Here is a 22,467-nt window from a genome sequence, read left to right on the forward strand (position 1 = left end):
GAGCGCCAGTTATAAGTACACCCCGTAACACATCTGACATAGTGAGCCTCGTTCCCGCAACGTCCCTGAACGTCCACAGAGTTTTCTCTGGAAATTGGGTGAGGAACAGAGCTGCGCAGCACTGCCACACACCATCAGTTCGTCGCACACATTCCTAATGGGGCTCAGCCTGAGTACCACCTGGATGACAGTGACCCACGTTTAACACACACACGGCATACATTACTCCAGAGTCCAAATCAAAAGGATATTAAAAACCTATTACACATCTAAAGTAAGATGTCTGCTCTCTGTTCTTCCACATCCCCCCCCAACAGATGAATCTCATCAAATCCGGACTGTGACAAGTTAAAACCTTTTTCTCAAGTACTTTAAAAATGTTTTATACCAAAAAAGCTGCCTTTTTTTTTTTCCTGAAGTATTTCCTACAACTTAACACAAAATCCAGGTGCAAGAACTTTAAACAAAAAAAAGAACTAAAGAGCTTTATTGACATCACAGTACATTCAATAGTAATTTTAAGAACATTACAGCTGAAAGAGAATGGTATGTTTTATATTCTTCTTAAGCACTACCGTTCTTGAAAAAATGTAATACAAAGAAATCCTATTAGGTATTTAATTCAGAGCAGCATTTGGAAAAAAAAAATACACCTATTTACAGATTAAAAAAAGGATTCTGGTTTCACCTACATAGCCACAATGTGCCTCTATAATGAGACAAGCCTTTTATAACTCATGGAATTGTTAAGCATCATAGCACTGGCGCCATAAATCGCTCAGCGTTTACGACGAGGAGGAGTCGGCGATCTGAAAAATAAGAGGAAAAAAGGGGGAAAAAGTTAACAGGAAAAAATAAAAGACCCCCAAACCCACACACACTTTAGGCTTAAAAATTAATAGCTTTAAAAGATTTTCCAAAGTTACTTCCGCCTACGAAAATTTAATCAATACCACACTTTACTTTAAAAGTTCATATGCCGTACACATGAAGACGAATAGCAAAAAAATAAAAATAAAAACAAAAAAAATCAGACAAAATACTTAAAAAGTATACTACCTTGATCGTGACTTAGACTTGTGTTTGCGGCTTGCCTTCTTACCAGACCTTTGAGATTTCTCCACGGAGCACGACCGAATATGCTTCGATTTCTTAGCCTTCTTTTCCTTACTGCTTCCTGGCGACTCAGAACTACTCCTCGCACTAGATTCAGAGCCTGACTGTTTCCTGCTATCTTTGGTAGAAACTTTTTTGCTGTCTGGTCTGGAATCCTGCCTTATTATTCTCACAGATATCGTCTCGCCACGAGGGAAAGTTCTTTCACTGTCTCTTTTTCTCTTTAATCTACTGTCATCGTGATTGCCGGCCTTGCTGTCCTTTTCCTCCTTTTTAGGCTTATCTCTTCTTTTCTCCTGATCCCTCTCCCTTTCTCTGTTCTTTTTCCTGTCTTTGTCTACAGTCCCACCATGCTCTTTCTTCCTCTCTTGATCTTTACCGTCACTCTTGTGTTTGTGCCTGCTCCCAGGAGGGCTTCTATGCTGGTCTTCGGCTTTGCGCCTATCCCTGCTCCTGCTGCGACTCGCACGGCCAACTCTCCTGTCCCTCGAACTACTACTTCTACGTCTATCCCAGCTTCTCTCTTGAGAAGGGCTCTGAATTCTCCGCCTCTCCCCTCTCTCAGCGCTCTGATTTCTACTGGATCTTCTCCTTTCCCTTATTTTTTCCCTGCTTCTACTCCTCTCTCTTCTGTTTCTGTGAGAGTAGCTCCTGCTTCTACTGCGCCTGACTTTGTGTGAAGGCGTTCTACTGCGACTGTGCCTCTTCTTCCTTTTAGGAGAGGAAGAACGCGAAGAGCTGCGACTACTACCTGAGCTGGTGCTGTATGATGAACTAGATACAGTGCTGCTACTGCTGCTGCTTCTGCTATTGCTGCTAGAGCTACCGCTACTCGAGGTTCTTGACCTACTCCTCCCTGTCCTCTCTTTTTCTTTACCCTCTTTTTTGGGTTCTACATCAGGTGCAATTGCATTTGGAGATCTTTTCTTGTCGTGAACCATGTCTGCTTCAATTTCTTTTGCCTCCTGAGATGTCGAAATGCTGTTTGGTTCTTTGTTGATATATTCATTCATCTCCTTTGAAACTTTATCAATTTGTAGCCTTTCTTCTAAAAAAAAATACATAAAGGAAAAAAAATGAACATTCAGAAGTACCCGATGTCATTTCAACGATGACACATTTAAAGACACAAGTTCCCAAACAACTACCGTGAGCCACGAGAACTCCCAAATTCGTTTATACACACATCCTTTTTCCTCCTGCAGCCATTCTACATACCAGAGTCTCCTTTTCCTCTTCATACAGTTCTCCCCTAGCTGTACCTGTGGCTGCGGTCTCCCTTTCAGTTCTTTTCTCACAGGGCTGAGTGATCACTGGCAGGTTTAAATACAGTGCACACGTTGCCCTGAACCGCAGGACAACGTTGGCTGTGCCTGCCTGTATGTTTTATAGGCCTCACTAACCAAAAAGACCTTAGAGTCTACTATCTGCTGTACTAGCATCTGCTTGTTTTTTGGAAGAAAACATTCAAGTTATGGCTTTAGTAGGGGAAGTTACATCAGTCCTAAATGTTGACTAGTACGTGCAGTCTACATTTTCCCTTGATTTTACATTCTTCTAAACAAGGAATCTGAAGGAAGAGAGGAACAACACAAAAAGGGGACTCGTACACAATTTACTGCGACAAGTCAGCTAAGAAGCAAAGACCAGAATATTTAGTACAGACAGATGCAACTTTCTTACAAAAGAAAAAGTAAACACCAGATGTGATTATATGTGTGCATATTTCCTGACTTTCAGGCTAAGGAGATCACTGCAGAAGTAAAAATGTATTTCTTGAAACTAACAACGAACACACGGGCCAAGATTTTCACGTAGCAAATAAAGAAATTCAGACTCTCAGAGCACTTTCCAGAAGTTTTCAACTTAAAGGAAGTTTTACTTATTTCTGTTCCACACAGGAACAGAAATGCATTGCATCCACATCCATGCTCAGCACCCCTCCTTGTTTTTAATTGAGCCCACAAAAAAACAGCTTACTGTAGCTTCCAACTGCTCGCCATGAAAGGCGCACTACACAAACGCACGTAAGATAAAAGCTCTAACTTCTGAGTGGAAGCTAGATGTGCTTCCCATACAGCTTGGGAACTTACAACTGAGATTCTGATAGATTTAAGTCTGTGTTTGTGTAAATAAATACCCACATATGCATCTTATAAAGAGATACTATTATTTAGCGTAATATCCACAGCATGCACATAGCATCTTTTTATCACTGAGGTCAAAGAGCTTATATGGAAAGCACCAGAAGGGGGCTTTTTGGTAAGAAAGAAGCAAGCCTGATTTTGATCAAATCACTCAAAAAAAAAAAAAAAGTCTCTTCTGTTAATACATTTTAATTAAAGAACATTCTTTCCAAGTTAGATTTTTTTTTTGCTTAAAATGCACATTCTCTCCTATACATCAAGTGTGACAAGAAGACACGATGTGATTTACCTTCTAGCTGTTTTTCTAGTAATAGTTGCTGTTCTCTCTCTTTTCTCCAAAACGCTTCCTGTTTTTGCCTGATTCTGTGTCGCAGTTCCTCATCATCAGTATCAGACGATTCAGAGCCTCTGTCACTCCTCTCATCTTCACTGTCTCCTGATCCATAGCCACCCAGTCCACCTGCGTGCATAAAGTCCAGTCTATCACGAGGAAAGATTAAGCTTCATTCTTAATATTTCTTTGGGCAAAGAGGAGAGTAACATTGCCCTTCTTTCACTTCCTCTTCTCTGCAGAAGTTACTTTACTCTGTTAAGCGCCAGTGGTGTTTGAGCGGTGTGATCAAGGCCCCCATATCTGCATTGCTGCTCACTGTCCGGTTCTACTCCTTCTGGAACACCTCGTCTACTTTCACCAGGGAACCACTGAGGCCACAATACTTTTTCCGTTGTATGGAAGGGCAAAAAACCTCTCTGTGAAGATCGGAACATTGCCTTCCTTTGTAACAGCAACCGGACAGGAAAAAGAGAAATGCCTGGGATCTTCCTTAGGAGAGATCCCAGCAATGACTTCAGCCTCCTCCATAGTCTGAGGCTACCGGAATTCTGAACGTCACATGAATTTCTGTACACTGATTTACAGAACGCTGCACTTTGACAGGCACAGAGATGGAATAGAAATGGACTTCCTTCCCCATCTGAGGTATTAATAACTACTGGGCCGATAAGAAATATAAATTCAATTTATACACGTGACATGGAGGTATTTTATCTTCTTTCAGGTTGAGGTTATTAAGTTTGAACATTTGTGATTATAACCACTGATCATATTCATCAGAACTCCATGTAAGAAGCACATAGCCAATCAGTGACACCAGCATAACACGTTTTAGATGATAAAAAGTACGTTGGGAAAGATCTTTTGCTGTTGTGCCTCAAGTTGGAATTTCTTTTTCCTGAGCTGATTCTGGTAATACACGATATGGGAGCCTCCGTGCTTACATAGCTTTCCAATTACATAAAGATTCCAACATTGGTAACATTTATAGCATTTTGTATTTCTGTTCCCCCAGTTTTCCATCGTTGTTTAGATGGATCAAAACAAGAAAAAAATCACGAGTATTCCCCTCTCTGAAGACTTAAGAGTGCTCTTGAAACAATCGTACTTTGAAAGCAAGATTATCTAATGTTTTGGGTTTTTTTTTCCAAAATCAGAACAAAATTCCCACAGGCTAACTCACACTGACTAGGCCTTTACTCCAAAACCTATCCTAGGATCACCTGCGGAACAAACAGAGGTGCTGATAAAGGTTACTGGAAAGTGACCCATACCCTCAGGCAATTAAAATCTAATATCAAAATGCAGTTTCTAAAATGCAAGGCAAGAGTGAAACTCCCCCCCTCAAGCCCTCTCGAAAACAAGAACACACTTACCGAGTCCAGTGAGAGAAGCCAGTGCACTGGACTGTGCCAGCTGTTTTGCAGGAGCTTTGTATCACATCAACAACAGGAACAACATGTTAACACAAATAGCCACGATTTCATAGTCATGAGTCTACGGTATTGTTAAATCTACTACTATTGCTGCTCTTTGGAGGGAGAGAAGAAACATTAAAAACGTATCATCCATTTAAAACCAACTCTTAGAGTTTCTGACCACGAAGATTTAGAATTAAACCGCAAATTATTAGCGAAGAGAAAAAGAACAAATATGTACTCATAAATCACTTTCCAAGTTACAGCATCTGCATATCATTTTCAAGCTTCAGTAGTTACATATTTAGTTTCATTAAGATACATTATGCAAGTGAATAACATGTTAATAATGAAAGCAAATGAATTCCTAAGTGAGGACTCATTGTTTCTTTTCACTTCTGAACAGCTCAGAACTCCAGGTAAAAATGATAGCATTAAGAAACAGCTACAACTGAAGAGCCATTGACACTCGGGTACCATTATAACTAGGTAAATGAATCGTATGAAAGGAATGGAACAACTGAAGTAACTCACAATACACTGCACAGGACAACAGTACATGACTACTGGATTTGAACTCTATCAAGTCGGATGCATTATACTGGAACTGCTCTTGGGGAACAGCTATGGAACTTACATATTCTAGAGACATGCAAATATAAAAATATTCACAGAAGAAACTAAATAAAGAAAAAGAACCAGCATACCTTTAGTTGCTTTACGGTGTACATCTTTGGCCACGTAATAAATTTCTTCATTTGTGACATCTAAAAGTATCTCTGTCAGCATCATTTTTGTCAGCATCATCTGAAGAAAAGTGTTGGAAAAAAAAAAAAAAAAAAAACAAATTAAGGGCCCAAAACCTCACAGAACTTCACTGCTTTGGATGGCTGTGAAAATACTTTCCTTTGCATTTTTTATTACTCATGACTGAAAAAAGTTTAAAATTGTTTGACTCAAAACTCTACTACTTCCAGAACAGTCCATATTTTGACCACAAACCCTAACCATATATATTAAATACACTTACACAGGGCACCAATTCCTAATGTGAAAGATGATGCAAAAAGAAAAATCAGTACTTAAGAGAACTGTAACTAGATTGATCCCATACACCTTTCAAATAAGAAAGGACATATTTCTGCTTGGTATGCTGTCTCACTGACCCCCAGTCCTGCAAAAACCATCAGCAATCACTTGCATAGGACTTCATCAGTTATTTGCTACAAAACCATGAAACGTCAGCAGCTAGTTCTCCAAGGGCTTTAGTCTGGCCATGTGCTTTACAAAACACATCACAAAGCAACAGAGCAAAAATTTAAATACACTGATAAAACAGATTTTTTTTGTTGTTTTTTGTTTGTTTTCAAATCCATAGCCTTAATTAACAAGGCTTCAGTTGCACGATCATGATTTGCAAAGTACAGTGGTTTTGCGGACACAGAAAACAGTCTCTGGTGCAAGACTTAAGCTTCTAGTACTTTCTTGCAAGGATACCTTTCTTAAGTTCCCCTTCTCTGGAACTGTGACTGAAGCACAGGTTCAAGATGGATATATTTAATCACTTAAAGCTCCCAGGACTGTGTCCAGCTCAGGAAAATTACAGAATTAACAGCAGTCAATGGAAAGGCTAAATTCACCATGTTCTTTCACTACTGCTACAAGTAAGTTTTTATAACCTATATACTATCTACATGAGAAAGACAGCGTTATAAAAACACACACATTTAACCCTGCTTCAATCTATGATGCAAAAGTATCAGACAGAGAAAGAAGTGTTTGACTTTGTAATGCCCAAATAATATCAACAAATAATGTTGGTGAGAAATCCGTTGTTAGTACCATTTGATACTCCTTTTCTTCTTCTGTCATTTCTGGTTCACTTTGCTCCTCTTGAGGAACTGGGGATGGACTTCTACTGATTTTCCCAACACTTACAGCTTCTGTGTTTTCAGCATCTTCATCTTCCTCATCACTGTCCTATAAGAAAAGCATTGTATATTTCAGGAGAAAAAAAACACAACAGAAAAATAGAGTTAAAGCCCATCACCTTCTACATATGATAATCAATTTGATTTCCTTTGCACTGAAATCTGTATTACAGTTATTGTAAAACCTTATTACTTTTCTCCTCTTGCAATGAACACAAGTCTCTCCTCCCACAAGAAGTAAGCAGTTCACTACCAGACAGGTACTCAAGTGGTAACAACTGAGATAACTGCTAGGCTAAATGCAACACAAGGCTTCTTAAATGGGCACAATTTCACAAATACAGATATCTGAATCTGTTCTACTACTTATTTAGAATTCAAATCTCCTTCAAAGACCACGTTAAGTTCCCAAAACACAATCTCTCTCTTTCAAGATCAAAAACGTCACGCTTTCATACAAACCTGACAGAAACCAAGCCTTTCTACTTACAAATTTGCTTTTCTGAGGCAACCGTGGGCCATCCCCTTCTTCAGCCTCATCATTTTCCTTTTTTTCCTTTTTAGACATTTGTGAGCGTTGCTGCTCCATCCTCTCTTTCTCCAGCTTTTTCTGTTTCTCTCGTTCCATCTTTTCCAGGCCCTCACGAATCCAGGCAGGCAGAGTTCTACGCTTCACAGCATCTACATAATTGAGGTTTACAGTTCTGTAAGCTGAAAAAAAAAGCTTCCCCCCACCACAGAAGAAGAAACAAGAAAGAAAATACACCAAAAATCCCACAACCCCAAGAACAAGCAAATCCTCCGCCCCAAGCCAAACAACTCACAGAAGTGGTTGTGGGGGGAAAAGAAAAAAAAAAACTTTCTGCTTTTTTTCTTTCCCTTTTTGTCTCAAGTATAAAACAAGTCTTCAAATTTAGAAAAATCTTTCCTTCCTAACCACAGTTCTTATGCTTTTCATTAAGGAGTGGTTAACATGTACCAATCTGTGGAGGCTCCTGCTTCACAGGCATCGCAATAGGTGAGCGCTGTCGGTCTCTGAACGAGGGCCTTTCCCTTCGATTCTGAGGAGGTGCAGAAGGTGCTGGCGGACCTGGTGGCCCTGGAGGTCCTGGCTGCCAATAAGGTGGATGAAACCCACCTTGAGGTGGACCAAAAGCAGCCCCGTGCTGAAAGAGTAATGCAGTTTATTTTTCTTCACATTGAACACAGTATATGTGCGCATGTCGGTCTACAGAAATCCATGCAAGTGGGATCGCAAGCACCACTGCTAGGCTACAAGATCTTCCCATCTCTTTTTCTGTGGTCCCCAACACGTTTTCCTTAAGCATTTAACGAGTAACTTAGGTTTAGAAAGAATACTAGTGAAGCTGAAAAGACTTCAGGCAATCTCCTTTCATACTGTATTAACCACTAAGCCCTACAGTAACAATTTTTCTCCAGCAGTTCCTTGCAAACTTGTGCTCAGAGCATGCAGTTAAATCGAGTATACAAAAGATTTAAAATTCTAGCTGTGCTGTGAGTGTGCCTCTGCACTCATGACCTGAGAACAAAAACGAAAAGCTCAAGTTTTTATTACAAAATAATTCTGCGCTGTGTATTCTCCAGGAATCATTCACAGACATTATCAGTATGGTAGACCAAAATATTAAATGCACAAATATAGAAGTTTAGCACAGACCCTGGATGTAACAAGTTTGAGGCATACGTGGATGGGATTCTGTCACTTTTTTGTTGTACTGTAATAGTATCTGGTACCCACAAAAGCCTAATGAAACTATCTAGGAGGGCAGCTTTTAGGAAGAAAGCTACAGGATCATTTTCTTAGAATGATTATTATGATCTGTTGTCTATTTAAGTCCATAGCAATAGAAGCATTCTTCTACTACCATTTCAGGTTGGGCGGTTGTCCTCTGCAAAACAAGTTTTCTGTAGCATTCAGAGAACCTGAAAAACTCATTCTCAGACTTGTTCTCACACTAGTTAACACATGAAGTAATTATAACCTAGAGTATTTCAAAATGAATGGTTCACTTCCTATCAGCATTGCTCAACACGAAAAATGAATAATGGAAAAAAGCAGACCAAAGGCCAGAAACGTTTCTGCCAGTCTTCCCTCTGTGAACAAGAGGTACACTATACTTTTTGAAACATCTGTCCTTTGTATCAGAAGTTTTGAGAAAAATACTGAAACCTGAGGATCCAAAAGATCCAAAAGCTGCATTTAAAGATTTGTCTGATGCCCCCTTCTATTATTAGTGCTAAACCACCTAGTTTTATTATGCTACACAACTCACATGCCAATATGATGCAAAAATTGGATGTGGACTTTTAAGAAATACCAGTGTTTATTCAAAGAATCACAGCAGACGTGGAAAAGATCAATGGATCATCCAGTCTATCTCCCTCCAAATACAAGACTGTTCCCCACGGTACATTATCTGCCATATTTAAGGTAATACTTGGCTCTTTTTTGCTTTGGAAAACTAACAGAACACCACCTCAACGTTAGTTCACGTGCTGGAAAACACTGATCTGTTTTAATACTGCAGACAACAGCCGCTTTTCATTACTAGTCTAGAAAAAACATCCTGGGCCTCAACAGAACAGAAAACTCTTTAGTCTTTCTCTGTAAAGTATTTGGTAAAAAACAAACAAAAAACCACAACACATCTATCTTAACAGATAACAGATTCTGTAGTAGTTTGTAGAACTGAAGAATGAAAGTCGCCGCTAGATGATATTAGAGGAACACATCCATGGATGGGACTCTGCATGTCTACAATATAAAAGCAACAAATATGTTTCACCTGATAGTCAAACTGGTTCACTGGCCCCATTGCAAAGTTATCGGGAGGTGCCCCAAAGTTGTGATTGTTCTGGTTAAATATATGCCTGTTGTCAGAAGCAAACTCCCCACTGTCCTGACTGTTGCTGTCTTCAGATGGAGGAACAATTTCCATTTGACCCGTGGTTGGAGCCATCCACTGCTGATCTGGAGGAGGGTGAGGGGGCTGGTGAGGCATTCCCCATTCTGTTCAGGATTTAGAATACAATTTGATAACAAGTTAATAAGCTTTGCAAAAGTCACAGATCACTTTCTTTCATCTACCAGAAGTTTCCTCAAAGCAACACACGGGATAAAGCTGTGACAAAAATCACCGATGCATACAGACTGTATTATACTGTCTCAGTAATTCCTTTAACAAGTGAAGGAAATACAAACAGCTGTAGATGAACCAGAACACATCTGTGGAGGTGAGAGGGAGGAAACTGATTTTTTGTAGACCTCCAGTAACACAAAGTGCACCCTAGCTCTTATAAAATGTGTCAGCTATTAAAAGAACTGCTCTTACTTCTCAACTTCAGTGTCATTTCAGCTTTCAAAGTAATGAACTATTTGATTCCTTTGCATAACAGGCCTAGAAAAACCTAGTAGATGAAAGTAGATGGCTCTGTGAGCATCAGAACCACTAAATCCTGCTTTCTAAGGTCCCGTGTCCTGATAATGAATGGTTCCCTGGATTCTCTAACATCTAGCAAACAGAACTCACAACCCTAAGCCCTCTAACTGCAGTCACAATTGAATAGTTTCAGTTTGAAGGCTTGTGGCCATAGCACATGCCAGGACCTCTGTGGGATTCAGAGGTTGTGAGGAATTAATAGCTTGCATGGTTATAAGTCTTACTCTCTTAGGAAATCAGTTTAAAGATTATATTCACTATAGAGATACTTACAGACTGTGGTTTTTTACTACCTTCTGGAACATGACACCCTTCACAAAGCTAGTTATGCAGCTGGCTTTCAGACTGACATTTTGCCCCTCTCTAAGTAGCATGCAAAAGGAAAAAACAAACTTCTGCATCCAAAACTGACAGAGAAACTCAGAAGGACACAGAGACAGATGAAACTTCACAGAAACAGAGTAAATCCTTGAGGGAGGACCTAGGCTAGCCATGTGTACTATGATTTAGTTTGTTCTACTACATACTTAGAAAGACATTGCTTTAAATTAGAGGAAGCTGGATCCTGCCTGCATCAGCACAGACTTGTTCAATAATGACACTTCTTCTGAGAGAACATCTACTAACACAGAAGCACAGTTAGAATGCACTCTATGGTCACACAGTAAAGTAAAAATTACAGTAACATGCAGCCCAGAGTAGGGAGGTTAAACTTAAGTGAAGCTTGATGTCCTCCTCCCTTTTGTTATGGGCACGTAAGAACTGCCAACATTTTAAGTCTACTTCTGCTAAACCCTGCTCTTAGTAATACCCCCAGTTATGGCTCTGAATATTCAGATATGCCTGTTTCAATCAGATTTTGTGCTGACTCAGTCAAGCACAAAATGCAGTTTCCACTGAGAAAGCATGCATGTAGGCTTCCAAATCACACTGTTCAGAAATTTCAAATTGTATTACACTGTAGAGATATAACAAACCTTTCAGAAAGTGTTCAGAACACAATTTCAGGAAGAAGCCTTAGCTGAAAATGCCCAGTCACCAGTATTATTTTATGAAAGATTTTCTTAAAAACTGAGTTTTTGGCTAAAACTAAAGTTCTGAAAAATGTGCTAAGGAACATGATGCACCCAATGTTATCAGAAATGTTTAATCAGTTGTACTTTTATAAAACTGAGAAAAAAAAATGTACATGATAACCTGATATATAAGACAAAATAAAAACATTATACGCATAAAATGACATCCATCTCTCTTCTGGAGACTGAGAAGTAGCAGCCATGATACTCAATAAGCTATTGATGGTGTAGACATCTGAGAGACGGGGCATGCTCACACCCAAAAATGCCTCACAAAGATGGCATTTCACTGCATGAAGAAAGAAGAAACAAGTGGGAAGTTTAGCAAACCTGGCTGCCACATTCTGTTGAAGTTGGGATCCCCCTGAAAATTATTGTGATTGTTTGAACCAGACTCTATTCCTGAAATATCCTGTCCATTTGGCATCATTCCTTGCTGTTCCACTACATTTTGTTGCCCTGAGGCTTCCCGCTGAGCAATCCATGCTTGAGCTAAGGCAGCCCAGTCAATCTGGCCTAAAATAAACAGAGGAAATTTAGGTTAGTATTCACATCTCTCAAATGTAACTATTTCTTTATTACATGTACCCGTTTCTCTATTACACTTGTCACTGTTCAAGTGAAGCAGGGTATATTTACCTTCAGCAAGAACCCTGTGCACCGTTACATCTTAGTTTACAGGGAACAGTAAAATAAGTGTCAAAAGGCACATACTTGCTGAAGTAGAGTTTCCCTGCACACATTCAAGATGCAAAATGCAATAACGCAAATTATTTTAGGTTCTCATTAACACTGAATAAGTGGCAGCAACAGACTTTTTTCACAAGTGAACTAATGTTGATTTAAAAAAAAAAAACTATATGATATAGAGCCTTAAATTCTGAAGTCATAAAAGATGCAAGTTTTCTAAGTTCCTAACATCATCAGTACTCTACATTCTGCAATGTATACTACTTATGTAACATGTTTTTGAAATGCTATTTTAGGTTACAGTTCTCTCCCCCTTCTTTCTTTGCTATCTTTCCTAACAGGAGTTAAACAAATCACACTCTTAACTGAAGACAGCATTCTGTCTTTTCATCACTGAGTCAAGAAATCTCTCTTGTGAAGTTGCAGAAATTTGACAAAATATAATGTTGAACAAGTCAACCTGCATGAGTATTGAGCATTTTCATATCTGTTTCTGCATCTCTCTGCATACATTTAATTACTGTCACCTCACACTCAATTTAAATTAATGTCCTATTTATTTAGAAAAAACAAAACCACATTTTTTTAAGGGGATGGGAGTGGGAGGAATCCAAACTACAGACCACGATCATCACTGCTGTAACCTAAAACAAGTACCACACTAGTTATGCAGTGAGGCTTTTTTCTGTGGATACATCTGCATGAATACTTCAGCCACAGAGGCAATGCACAAAAGGGCAGATTTTCTCAAATTAAAAAAAAAAAAATCCCTGATTTGTCATGACTTAGCTTGGCTCAAGAATTGCAAAGGATGCAGAGGCTGTGAAAGTACATGAGCCCCAGCTGTAATCTGTATGACTGGCACAATGTTGACAATTTGTCCAGGATTACTCAGTCTGCTTGCCTGTATTTTGCATATTAAATACTAAAGACGTCAAAACACTTGGAATGTTTGAATGCTATTCTTTCCAGTTGCTCAGAAAAGCAACACGTTATCTTGAAAGCAGATTAACAAAAAAACATCTCTCAGTCATGCTCTGCAACAAAGATTCAAAAATATAAATTACAACACAAAAATAATTCATTCCCCAAAGCTTTCTCTATACTTACTTGGATCTTGCTGGTGCTGAAATGACTGCATCCACTGCTGTTGGTTCAAAGGCCATTGCTGCCAAGGTTGATCCCACATCTTTTAAGTCTTTATATAGTCTATATTTCAACTAAAAATAACAGTTGTATGTTTAAACAGATGCCCATGAAATATCACACAACTGAAACTTACATAATTGCAGATATATTTAAGCCTCGCAAAGCAAGCTGAAGCAATGCTGGCTTAACATTTTAAGCTGGAGGAAACGGTTCATCCTTCAGAGTAACATCTGAAAATATCAGGGTAAGGTTTCAGAGGACCAGTACGCTTTCTCTGTATGTTCCAAAATAATTTAACTGCAAAATGAAGTCTAAGGAAAGACGTTACAGAGAAGATCTATGTCAGTAACAGCAATATAAAGAAACTGAAACTACGTAAGACATTATTTAAATGATATCCTTGTCTGAATCTTAGGGGAAAAATAAAGTGTATTTTTGTATCTAAGTTTAACTCATGCAAGGCTGTTAAGTGAGGGAGAAGAAAGTCACCGAATGGTAAAAAGATCATTAATTATGCTGTAGAACTAAACAGGCTCAAGACTGTGTCCATCAACATGCACAGTAAAACATGCCTTAACATCTGAAAGGAAAAGAATGCTACTGCCTAGCTGTGCACGCTGACCACAGGCCCCTGAAATCATGAGAAGCACTCTGTGTGCAGCGCTGTATGCCCCCAAGCAGCCAGCCCCAGGCCTGACAGGGGAGAGCTCTGTAGGAGTGGATGATGTGCGGCAGTCTGACAGGGAGGGATGTTTACGACAGCAAACCCATTTCTTTCATACATGCCTCCTGCAAACACCTAACCAGCCCTATGTGAAGCAGCAGAGTGGGGCAACGCACGCTGCCCCAAACAGCTCTCTTGAACACAAAGCCTGGGCACAGTTTTGTGAATCCTTCAGTCTGTGACCTGCTCCCAAATCTCAGCTTTGTAAGAGTGCAACAAGCACTCCCTACTCCTCCACCCTACGCATGCTGTTAACAACTTCTCAGCAGGCTTTCTACTCAATCAATACATCCTCACTCTGCTGGGAGCCGGAACCCTCAGATCTGTTTCTGCAGGGCTGCTCTCCTGCCTCTCGTCCCACAGCCTTCACATGGGTTGGACATCCCAACTCCATCAGATGGAAAACCAGGCTGAGCAGAAGGGCAGAGCAGACTCAACCAGGCACAGACATGAGCTACAGTGTGCAACCAAAGCCTCTCCAGCCATGAAGCATACCCACGCAGTCTGTTTCAAACACTCCAAACTTAGGAGCCAGGTGTGATAACACACAGACACAGAAGTAATGAGCTCAAAGCAGCCGAGGCCAAGGGACAGACAGCCAGGAATACAGCCCTGACCATATAAACACAGCCCCACACAGAGCCAGCTTTCAGCAGGCACAAAGAGAGCAATTACAGGGGATCCTATTGCAAAGGGAGCTCGTGCTTAGCGGCCAAGCACTCACATAAATAACTGCGTGACTGCACAGGGAGAGGCATGCTTCCAAAATACACAACAAAAAAAGCTGCAGGCAAAACTGTGGGATGGTGGGTCGTGCTGAGATGAATGCAGCAGGTGGATATTTTACATACTTCTGTCAAGTGTTATCACTGAATCCGAAAAACTGTAAGTCACCTCTGTTTTGAGCCAGCATAAAAACTACATGTCTACGGATCAGAAAAGTAACCAGTTGCAAATGCCTTCTGGGGGGGCTTTAAACAAGACCAGATCAAGCTTGGAAACAGGAGAGCACCAGGCAAAATGCATCCTATGGTATTCCCTATATTTTTCCTCACTAAATCATATATATATATATTATATTTATATATGTTATCATATGTAATATTTATTTATTTTCCTTCTCAGTGACGTGTTTCTTACATTCCAACTTGGAATAGGTGAGAATCTATATCTAGCACACCTACTTACTCACACCAGTTGAATGCAAAAAGGGAACAAGGCAAAAAGGCAAACAAGGGAAGCACCCTGCTACTCACTGCTACATCTAAGCTGTCCCTGCAACACAGTTCCTGGAGTATGCACAGACAGACACTTTATGCATGGAGTATGAGAAGAAAATTCACACACCTGAAGTGAGGCAACTCACCCTAGAATAAGTAAAAAAAAGTTTCTTCTTTCTCTTAATTGATTTTCCCATCCACAATCCAGATTGTTTCCATCCCCCAAATAAACTTTTTTACCTACTAAAACTAAGTTCTAACAACTGTGCCTCAAGTTAACCACTACTCTTCAAAGAGCTGAACAGCACCACGGCCTCTACTGTTTGTGCCCAGCTGCTAAATTCCACTGGTAACAATATATATATTAATTTATATTAATATATTAAACACTATAATAAATATTATAAATTTATTAAATAATTAAAAGTAATACATATGATATATTCTAATGTATTTAATAATTTCAGGATCACCTCTTTACCTAAATATGTAGCACTTTGGAGAACGTTGGTGATGTTTCACTAAACTGGATTAAGTACAACATTTAGATGATTACACTGTTTCAACAATAACTTTGATTTTATCAGAAAAGAAACAGGTTCACATTGAACTGTAGGAAAAAAAAAAAAACCACTGAATTTCAAAACTGCCAAAGAAATAATAACTTCTCTTTTGGAAGCGTAGCTATACTATTATAAAGAGCATCTCTACAAGTTCAACTGAATTGGAGACACCTACACAAAGTTTTTGCTTTATGGGAACAGATGAGACTTATTTTCACAGAACTGGTTATGTATCTCTATCCTAAGATCTCAGACACGGCAGATTTTTGACGTATTCCAGCTAACACAACTAGTTTGCAGTAAACACCAGAACCTTTTAAAACACTCACCAGTTATCTGTTCCTCATCAATTCTGCACAGAAGAGACTGTTTAGTATTCTCTCCTTTTTGCTTTTCAGCTCATCAAACTGAAACACCAGTGAGGAGTGGAAGAAGATGGAAGGAGACAAATTCCTCCAAACCTCCTCTGTATAACCTGCCACCAACACAGCAGCTATCTTACTGACCCACCAAGGGAACCTGCTTTTGTAGGGAGACTGGACTTCATGTACTCCAGGGGTCCCTTCCAATCCCAATAACATTTATCTGACTTGAGCTGGCTGCAGGTTTTATCTGTTAGCATCTTCATCTCTCCACAATACGGCCCAGCATCTTCAGCTCTCAAGAGATATTACTTCACCATCGCTGCTATGCTGGGGAGACAAATCAGGTAGGGGAATGCAAAACAAGACACCAAGAGCACAGGGCAGATATGGAGTCCGTTTCGATTCTGATGCAAAATGCAATGCCCAGACAGCAACAACTTCATCTAAGTTCAAAGAATGTCAGCACTTGGTTAACTCAGGTGATGTCAACCAGAGGTGATTGATTACAAAATCACATTTGATACAGCTCATTTTATTTTGTAAGCTGTACCTGAAAGTTTTTTATACTGTCCTGCATTTGTACTTGCACTGCTATCCTGCAGAAATGGCAGTTTTCACACAGGGCCAACTGGAAAACATGCTGGCATTCAAGCAAGCACTCATGACCAAATTTAGCACCCAGAAACACATACTACACAAGCACCCAGGCAATTGCAGCATTTTCTTTATGCATCTGTGTATGCACACACAAAAGCACAAACATCACATGAAATAGATCTTATGTGCACACATCTACAAAGTTACATGCATGCAGACTATCTGATGCTATGAAGTAGTATTACTTTGTATGCTGCTTGCATACTTACTGTGAAGAGTATCATTCCAACTTATTTCAGAGAGACTCAGTATTGCCTCAGACATCACTCTTACCTCTTCCTTTGCTAGTCGTGGTTTTAAAGGTGTCAAAAATAAAGACATTACCTATCCAGACTAAGATATCCTCCCTTAATGAGAAAAATCACATGCTGGAGTTCACAAAAATGACATTTAAACATGAGCGCCATAAACTGCACAGAGCACAAACTACTTCCAAATGAGCTCATACCTAAGAAAACACAACCTGCTCTCAGTAATTTTACATTCACTCAAGGTACCAAACCCTGTTATTGAGGCAGAAAGGAACCAAACAGTCTCCCCCTCCATCAAGCCAACAACCTAAAGGCTTCAAACAGCCTAAACCATTCATCAAAATATGTGCGTCAAGAATCAAGCATCATTTTCATGAGACACCTCAAGCAGCAATAATGAAGGAATGAAAAAAAGGAGGATCAACATCCTCTCCCATCTACTTAAAATGTGTGCTGCCAAAACACTGCCTCACAAACCAGGAACAAATTTTAATTCCCAAATCTGTATGGCCTGAAAGAAAAAGATTTCACCTAACTGCAATGGACAGATCTGAGCCCATTTCCCACTAATGATACCAAACCAAACACACAGCAGAACATCCAAACTGCAGAGAAACACAAGCCTTGTTTTCTGCTGAAAATGGGGAAGATGATAGGTAGATGAGTCAAAAACGGGCAAGACACTTCTCTACTAACAGAGGGGGTACATCTGATCAGAAGTCACTGAGGCACTCGGGTTCCAACGTCAAAGGTACACACAGGTTTTGGAAAGGAAACAGGTTCAGAGAGTGGATAGATATCCCAGCCACCTATTTGCAAAGAGAAACGTGCACACTGTCCTCCTTTCTGAGGATGGACTCAAATGCCTTTAGTCAGCTGTTTTACCCTACAATTTAATTGAATACAGCCCTTCTGCTTCCTCTCTCTCCAGCAAACACCAATAAACAAAAGAACATTTACTGAAGCTCCAAGAACCGTTCCCTGCCATCAGATCACACAACAGGAACCTGAATCTGTTTACCAATGAAGAAACAGAAGCCAATTGAGGATTCTTTTTTGCTTCATACAGAAACAATCACACCACAGAATCATTCCCAGTCAACTCACATTTGATTACAATCACGTGTACTGAAAAGATTAGGAACATCAATACGATTTCTCAACATTTTGATAATGCTTTTAAGAGCAGACACATTCCAAAATGCATCCTGCTGCACGTTTAAGGTTGAAACTTTACCCAGGCTGAACCACTGATGTTTTACTACTAAAGTGGGCCACCTTTAAGGACTGATGGTGAAAGCTTCTCTTCCAGCAAAAAAGCTGGCAGAGTGGTACACCTAGGACTTACCTTGATCCCTAGCAGCCAGTAACCTCCAAGGGCCAACAGCACCCCAAACAATTTAAGGCTGCTGCCAAATTCTCTATTACACTTTTGTATTTTGCACAACAAAAAAAGCTCCGTTAAGACAGATTTTAAAGGGTGTCTTTTAAGTCCTCTCTTCCATCATGATGTGAATTTTAGCAGTGCTACAAGGTAACCTGTTCTTTTAGGACAAACGGCATCTTCTTCAGCCTGCTCATTTGTCCACAAATATAAGGTATTTTCTGACGTAACTGTACAACATTCATTCTTCAGTTTGCGTGGTGTGTTTGGACACAAACAGAAGGTACTTACCAGCAATCAGAGCTCTGAGTGATAACTCTCATGCTCACTTCTAACTCTGGTAGACTCCTCCCCAGTACTCCCCACAAAACACGGATACATTTTAGCAAGCTAGATACCTTCATACCAATGGGAATTGCACTGTGTCCTGAGCAGCATGACAGGGTGACACAGTGCTTGCTGGAGGCCCCAGAGGCACCCCAGGCAATTGCCATTGGATGCCAAAGATGAGGCCTTTTTTTGATATTTTTCTTAAGCAGAACAACCAAGAGAACTGAAACTCACTCAGACCCCTCAGACAACTCTCTGCCTTAGAAGTTGCATAAAATCAGTCACCCAGAACTGACAGTGGGTAGGGATGGTGATAGGAGAATGGTTGGACTAGATGATCTTGTAGGTCCTTTCCAACCTAATGAACCTATGAACCTATGACAGCTGTAGCACACTCGTGCACAGTTACCTTTGCTTGGACCACTCAGTAGAGTGGAGCAGTCTCGGGGTGCGAGGCACACAAAGAGCACACTTAGGCTCTTTGCTGCCTCTTCTAAGCAGCTCTCATCATTGAGAAAATATGCTTATCTTCCATGTGAATATTACACAACATCCAAACCACACAGAACAACTTAAAAAAAAAAAAAAGTAGCAGGCAATTCACACTGTTTTATGAGTTGAAGAGCTTAAGGTTAGGAATTCATACACCAGGCACCATTTGACCACACATCCAGAACATGAACAGGTGATTCCAGAACCTATGGAAGCATACCCAACAATCAAGTGCATTCTGACACACAAGAGAGGCTGCTGCATCACCTTTCTGATAATGCTACTCGTCATCCCTGAATGACAGGTCCATATATGATGGCCTGACAAGCTCTAATATGTAGCTGCAGAACTTCCTGTGGTGACTACAGACCCGGTCCTACAGGCCTTTGGAGCTGGCATTGCCTTTTAGCCTGGAAGCATGCATTTCCTAAACAAGCAAAGGAGCTGAAACCACAGGCCACACTGCATGCTTGAGAACCCCCACCCTATACTGTCTTTGAATGCAGAGCTGAAAGATGACGTGCCCTTTTTGATATTCAAATCATCAGTCACACACCTAGGTTAAAAGGAGAAAAAAAGACATTCCATATATTCATCTCCCATACAGCCTTAGGACCTAAGGACCTAAAGGAAAACTGAGAAGTCTCAGAAGCAAAGGTCCTGGAAATCTGTCTCGATTGTAACTTTCACTCACTCTCCTCTTAGTTGGACAAAGACATAATCTACAGCATCACCCTAAGCTGTTGCAAGTACTTAACACCAGTACTTAATTACCGATCTTTTCTCTTCTCGAGAATCAGAAACTACCCCAATATTTCTCCTGAGATCTCTTACCAAGATGGCTAGTTAGAAACGCACCTAACACTCCTAGCCCATTAACAGCTGCACACTGTGAGAATGTTAGATGTCAGCTCCTTTGCTCCGCTGCAATTTTAATTCAGGAACTATTCATTCTCAGTCTACAGAGTAAAAGCTGTCCAAGGATGTCACCAGGATCCAAGACAAAGCACCACAAAAGGAATTAGGAAACCGCACTGTTTGGTACCTACAAAGTTTTCCAGAGCCCACTTCATAGATCAGCATAACTGACTAACACTTACAGCACTGTTAAAATGAAGTTAGTTGAACAAAGGCCAAATAAAACAAAAAGTACTACAAGAACTTCTACAGTGAGTCATTCAAGCAGTGTAGCTTCCAAGCTGTTATTTTAAACTTAAATCGACATAACCGCTGAGTTGAAGCTAATCCCTATAAGTAAGCAAAAGGACCAGACATCGACCGCTCAGGTATCATTTACTTACATTTTGCATTTCGAAGACATAAGGACAAACACACGTTTGATTACCATAAGCACAAGAACCACTGCTAAAACACTGCTACAGAAACACCAAAGCAACTTAATCAGTCCTAACTGTGTTGAGATTGGAAAAAAGTCTGCTTATTTGTTGCACATACTGCACGAGAAGTCCTGATGCTACACTTTCAGGTCTCCATGCAACAGCACTTTTTTTTTCCTGAAGAAAACAGTCCACTTGCAGCTTCCTCCTTTAAGTACGTTCTGGATAAAAATAGCATCAACAACTGATGAACAAAATCACGAGCTAAGCACATAAGCAACTATTCCCTGCTGCTCGCAGATTTCATCCCAGATTGTAACTGCGGCCATCGCTCAAGGAAACACGTCAGTTGGTGGTGGAAGCACTGACACCCAATACGCCCTGCTCACAGATACACTGCCACTATTATCGGTTACCAAAGGCATGCTTCTGTCCACTTCTGTCCACCACGCACCTCTGACACGACGAGCAGGGAGGGGATCGCTGCAGCCGTGCTAACCCTGCACAGTGCCGTGCCGCACTGCCAGCCAAACGCAGTTATGTCTCCCCTAGCATGCAGGTGACGTGGCAAGCTGTGGGGACCGTGAAGCTCTGTGAAGCCCAGAGCACAGGGACATCTCTCTCAAAGAATATACACAGTAAGAGACAACAGTAGCAGAGGTGTCGTGGCAGCACAGGAGGGCAGCGGGCGCTGAGCTCGCTACCCACGCCGTTCACACGTTAGAACAGAACGGAAGGCGGCCGCCCCTCGCTCAGAGCCCGGACGCCCGCGGGACCCTCTGGGCGGCGGCGCATGCGCGGCACGGGATAACCGGGCTCCCCGGAGGCGGCCGCCCCTCGGCCCGCTCCCCCACCCCCACCCCCGCGCATGCGCGGAGGCAGCGTGGGCGACGGGGGAGGACGCGGGGTGAGGGGCTCGGCTCTGCGGGCGGGCTCCGCTCGGAAGCGACTCGGGGCGGCGGCCCCTCAGAGCGGGGGGAGCTCCGGGCGCGGCGCTCGGCGCCCTCCCGCACCCCGTGCTCGGTGCGGTGCGGCCCGGGCAGGAGGTGGGGTCTCTACGGCACCCGCCAGCCCCGGAGCGCGGGCATCGCTGCCCACCCCGCTACTTACGCGCTCCCCCGCCTCCCGCCGCAGGCGCTGCCGTGACCGCCACCGCCGCTTTCTCCCCTCTTTTCGCTTCTCGTCTTCACGAACAAGACAATATGGCGCCCGCTTTTGCTGCCCCGGAAGCAGAACGCGTCACGACGCTGACCCGCGCCGGGCGCACGGGAGCGCCGCTCGATGCCATCTTTGCTGAGGGCAGGCGGGCGGCACGGCCCCGCCGTCTCTCACTCGGCGGCGCGCCTCGGGTGACGCCACGCCGCCGCCATCTTTAGCGAGGGCAGCGCGCCGCTTCCTGCCGCCCCGCGTTGTCCATGGCAGCCGCGGCGGGGGCGGGGCGGCACAACGGGACAGCCCCGTCAGATCCGCGGGACACGGCGGCCGTCCTAGAGGCAGCCGGGTCTCCTCCTTATATGTGTAGGGCGTTCTGTATGTGCATTAGTGTAGTGAATAGGTTAGCGTAATCCTTTTCCCCCCACGGTTTTCGCCATCGTTATCCAAACGCGGTATAAATACAGAGCTGAAGAGAGCATCTGTATCGATGAGCGCCCAGTAGGGCCGCACACAACACGGGACGGGACAGGAAACCTGTCCGCAGCTGTGTAAGCACACGGGGCACACTGCTTCAGCACCTTGGTTTCTGCCCCACTGAGAGGTACATAGTGTTGTTTTACACCTTAACAACACTTCGTACTGATTGCCTGGAGATATTCATTGTAAG

The 22,467-nt window shown here is 41.8% G+C and overlaps 1 protein-coding gene across 1 annotated transcript; it reads right to left on the reverse strand.

Annotated features, from left to right (window-relative positions):
• Window positions 1-465: 465 nt before the first annotated feature.
• On the reverse strand, window positions 466-21,863 carry PNISR (PNN interacting serine and arginine rich protein). Its single transcript, XM_065731048.1, has 12 exons — window positions 21,756-21,863; window positions 13,284-13,393; window positions 11,814-11,999; window positions 9,754-9,977; window positions 7,926-8,112; window positions 7,437-7,627; window positions 6,858-6,995; window positions 5,723-5,822; window positions 4,974-5,027; window positions 3,553-3,723; window positions 1,060-2,164; window positions 466-809 (listed from the first exon to the last, which is right to left on the reverse strand). Exons 2-12 carry the CDS (start codon window positions 13,360-13,362, stop codon window positions 779-781), a joined length of 2,466 nt encoding a protein of 821 aa, XP_065587120.1. The 5' UTR covers window positions 13,363-13,393; window positions 21,756-21,863; the 3' UTR covers window positions 466-778.
• Between the last annotated feature and the right edge of the window lie 604 nt (window positions 21,864-22,467).

This window comes from Cyrtonyx montezumae, unplaced genomic scaffold (genome assembly GCF_038088225.1).
Source record: "Cyrtonyx montezumae isolate F1298 unplaced genomic scaffold, pur_monq_1.0 scaffold_13, whole genome shotgun sequence".
Classification (NCBI taxonomy): domain Eukaryota; kingdom Metazoa; phylum Chordata; class Aves; order Galliformes; family Odontophoridae; genus Cyrtonyx; species Cyrtonyx montezumae.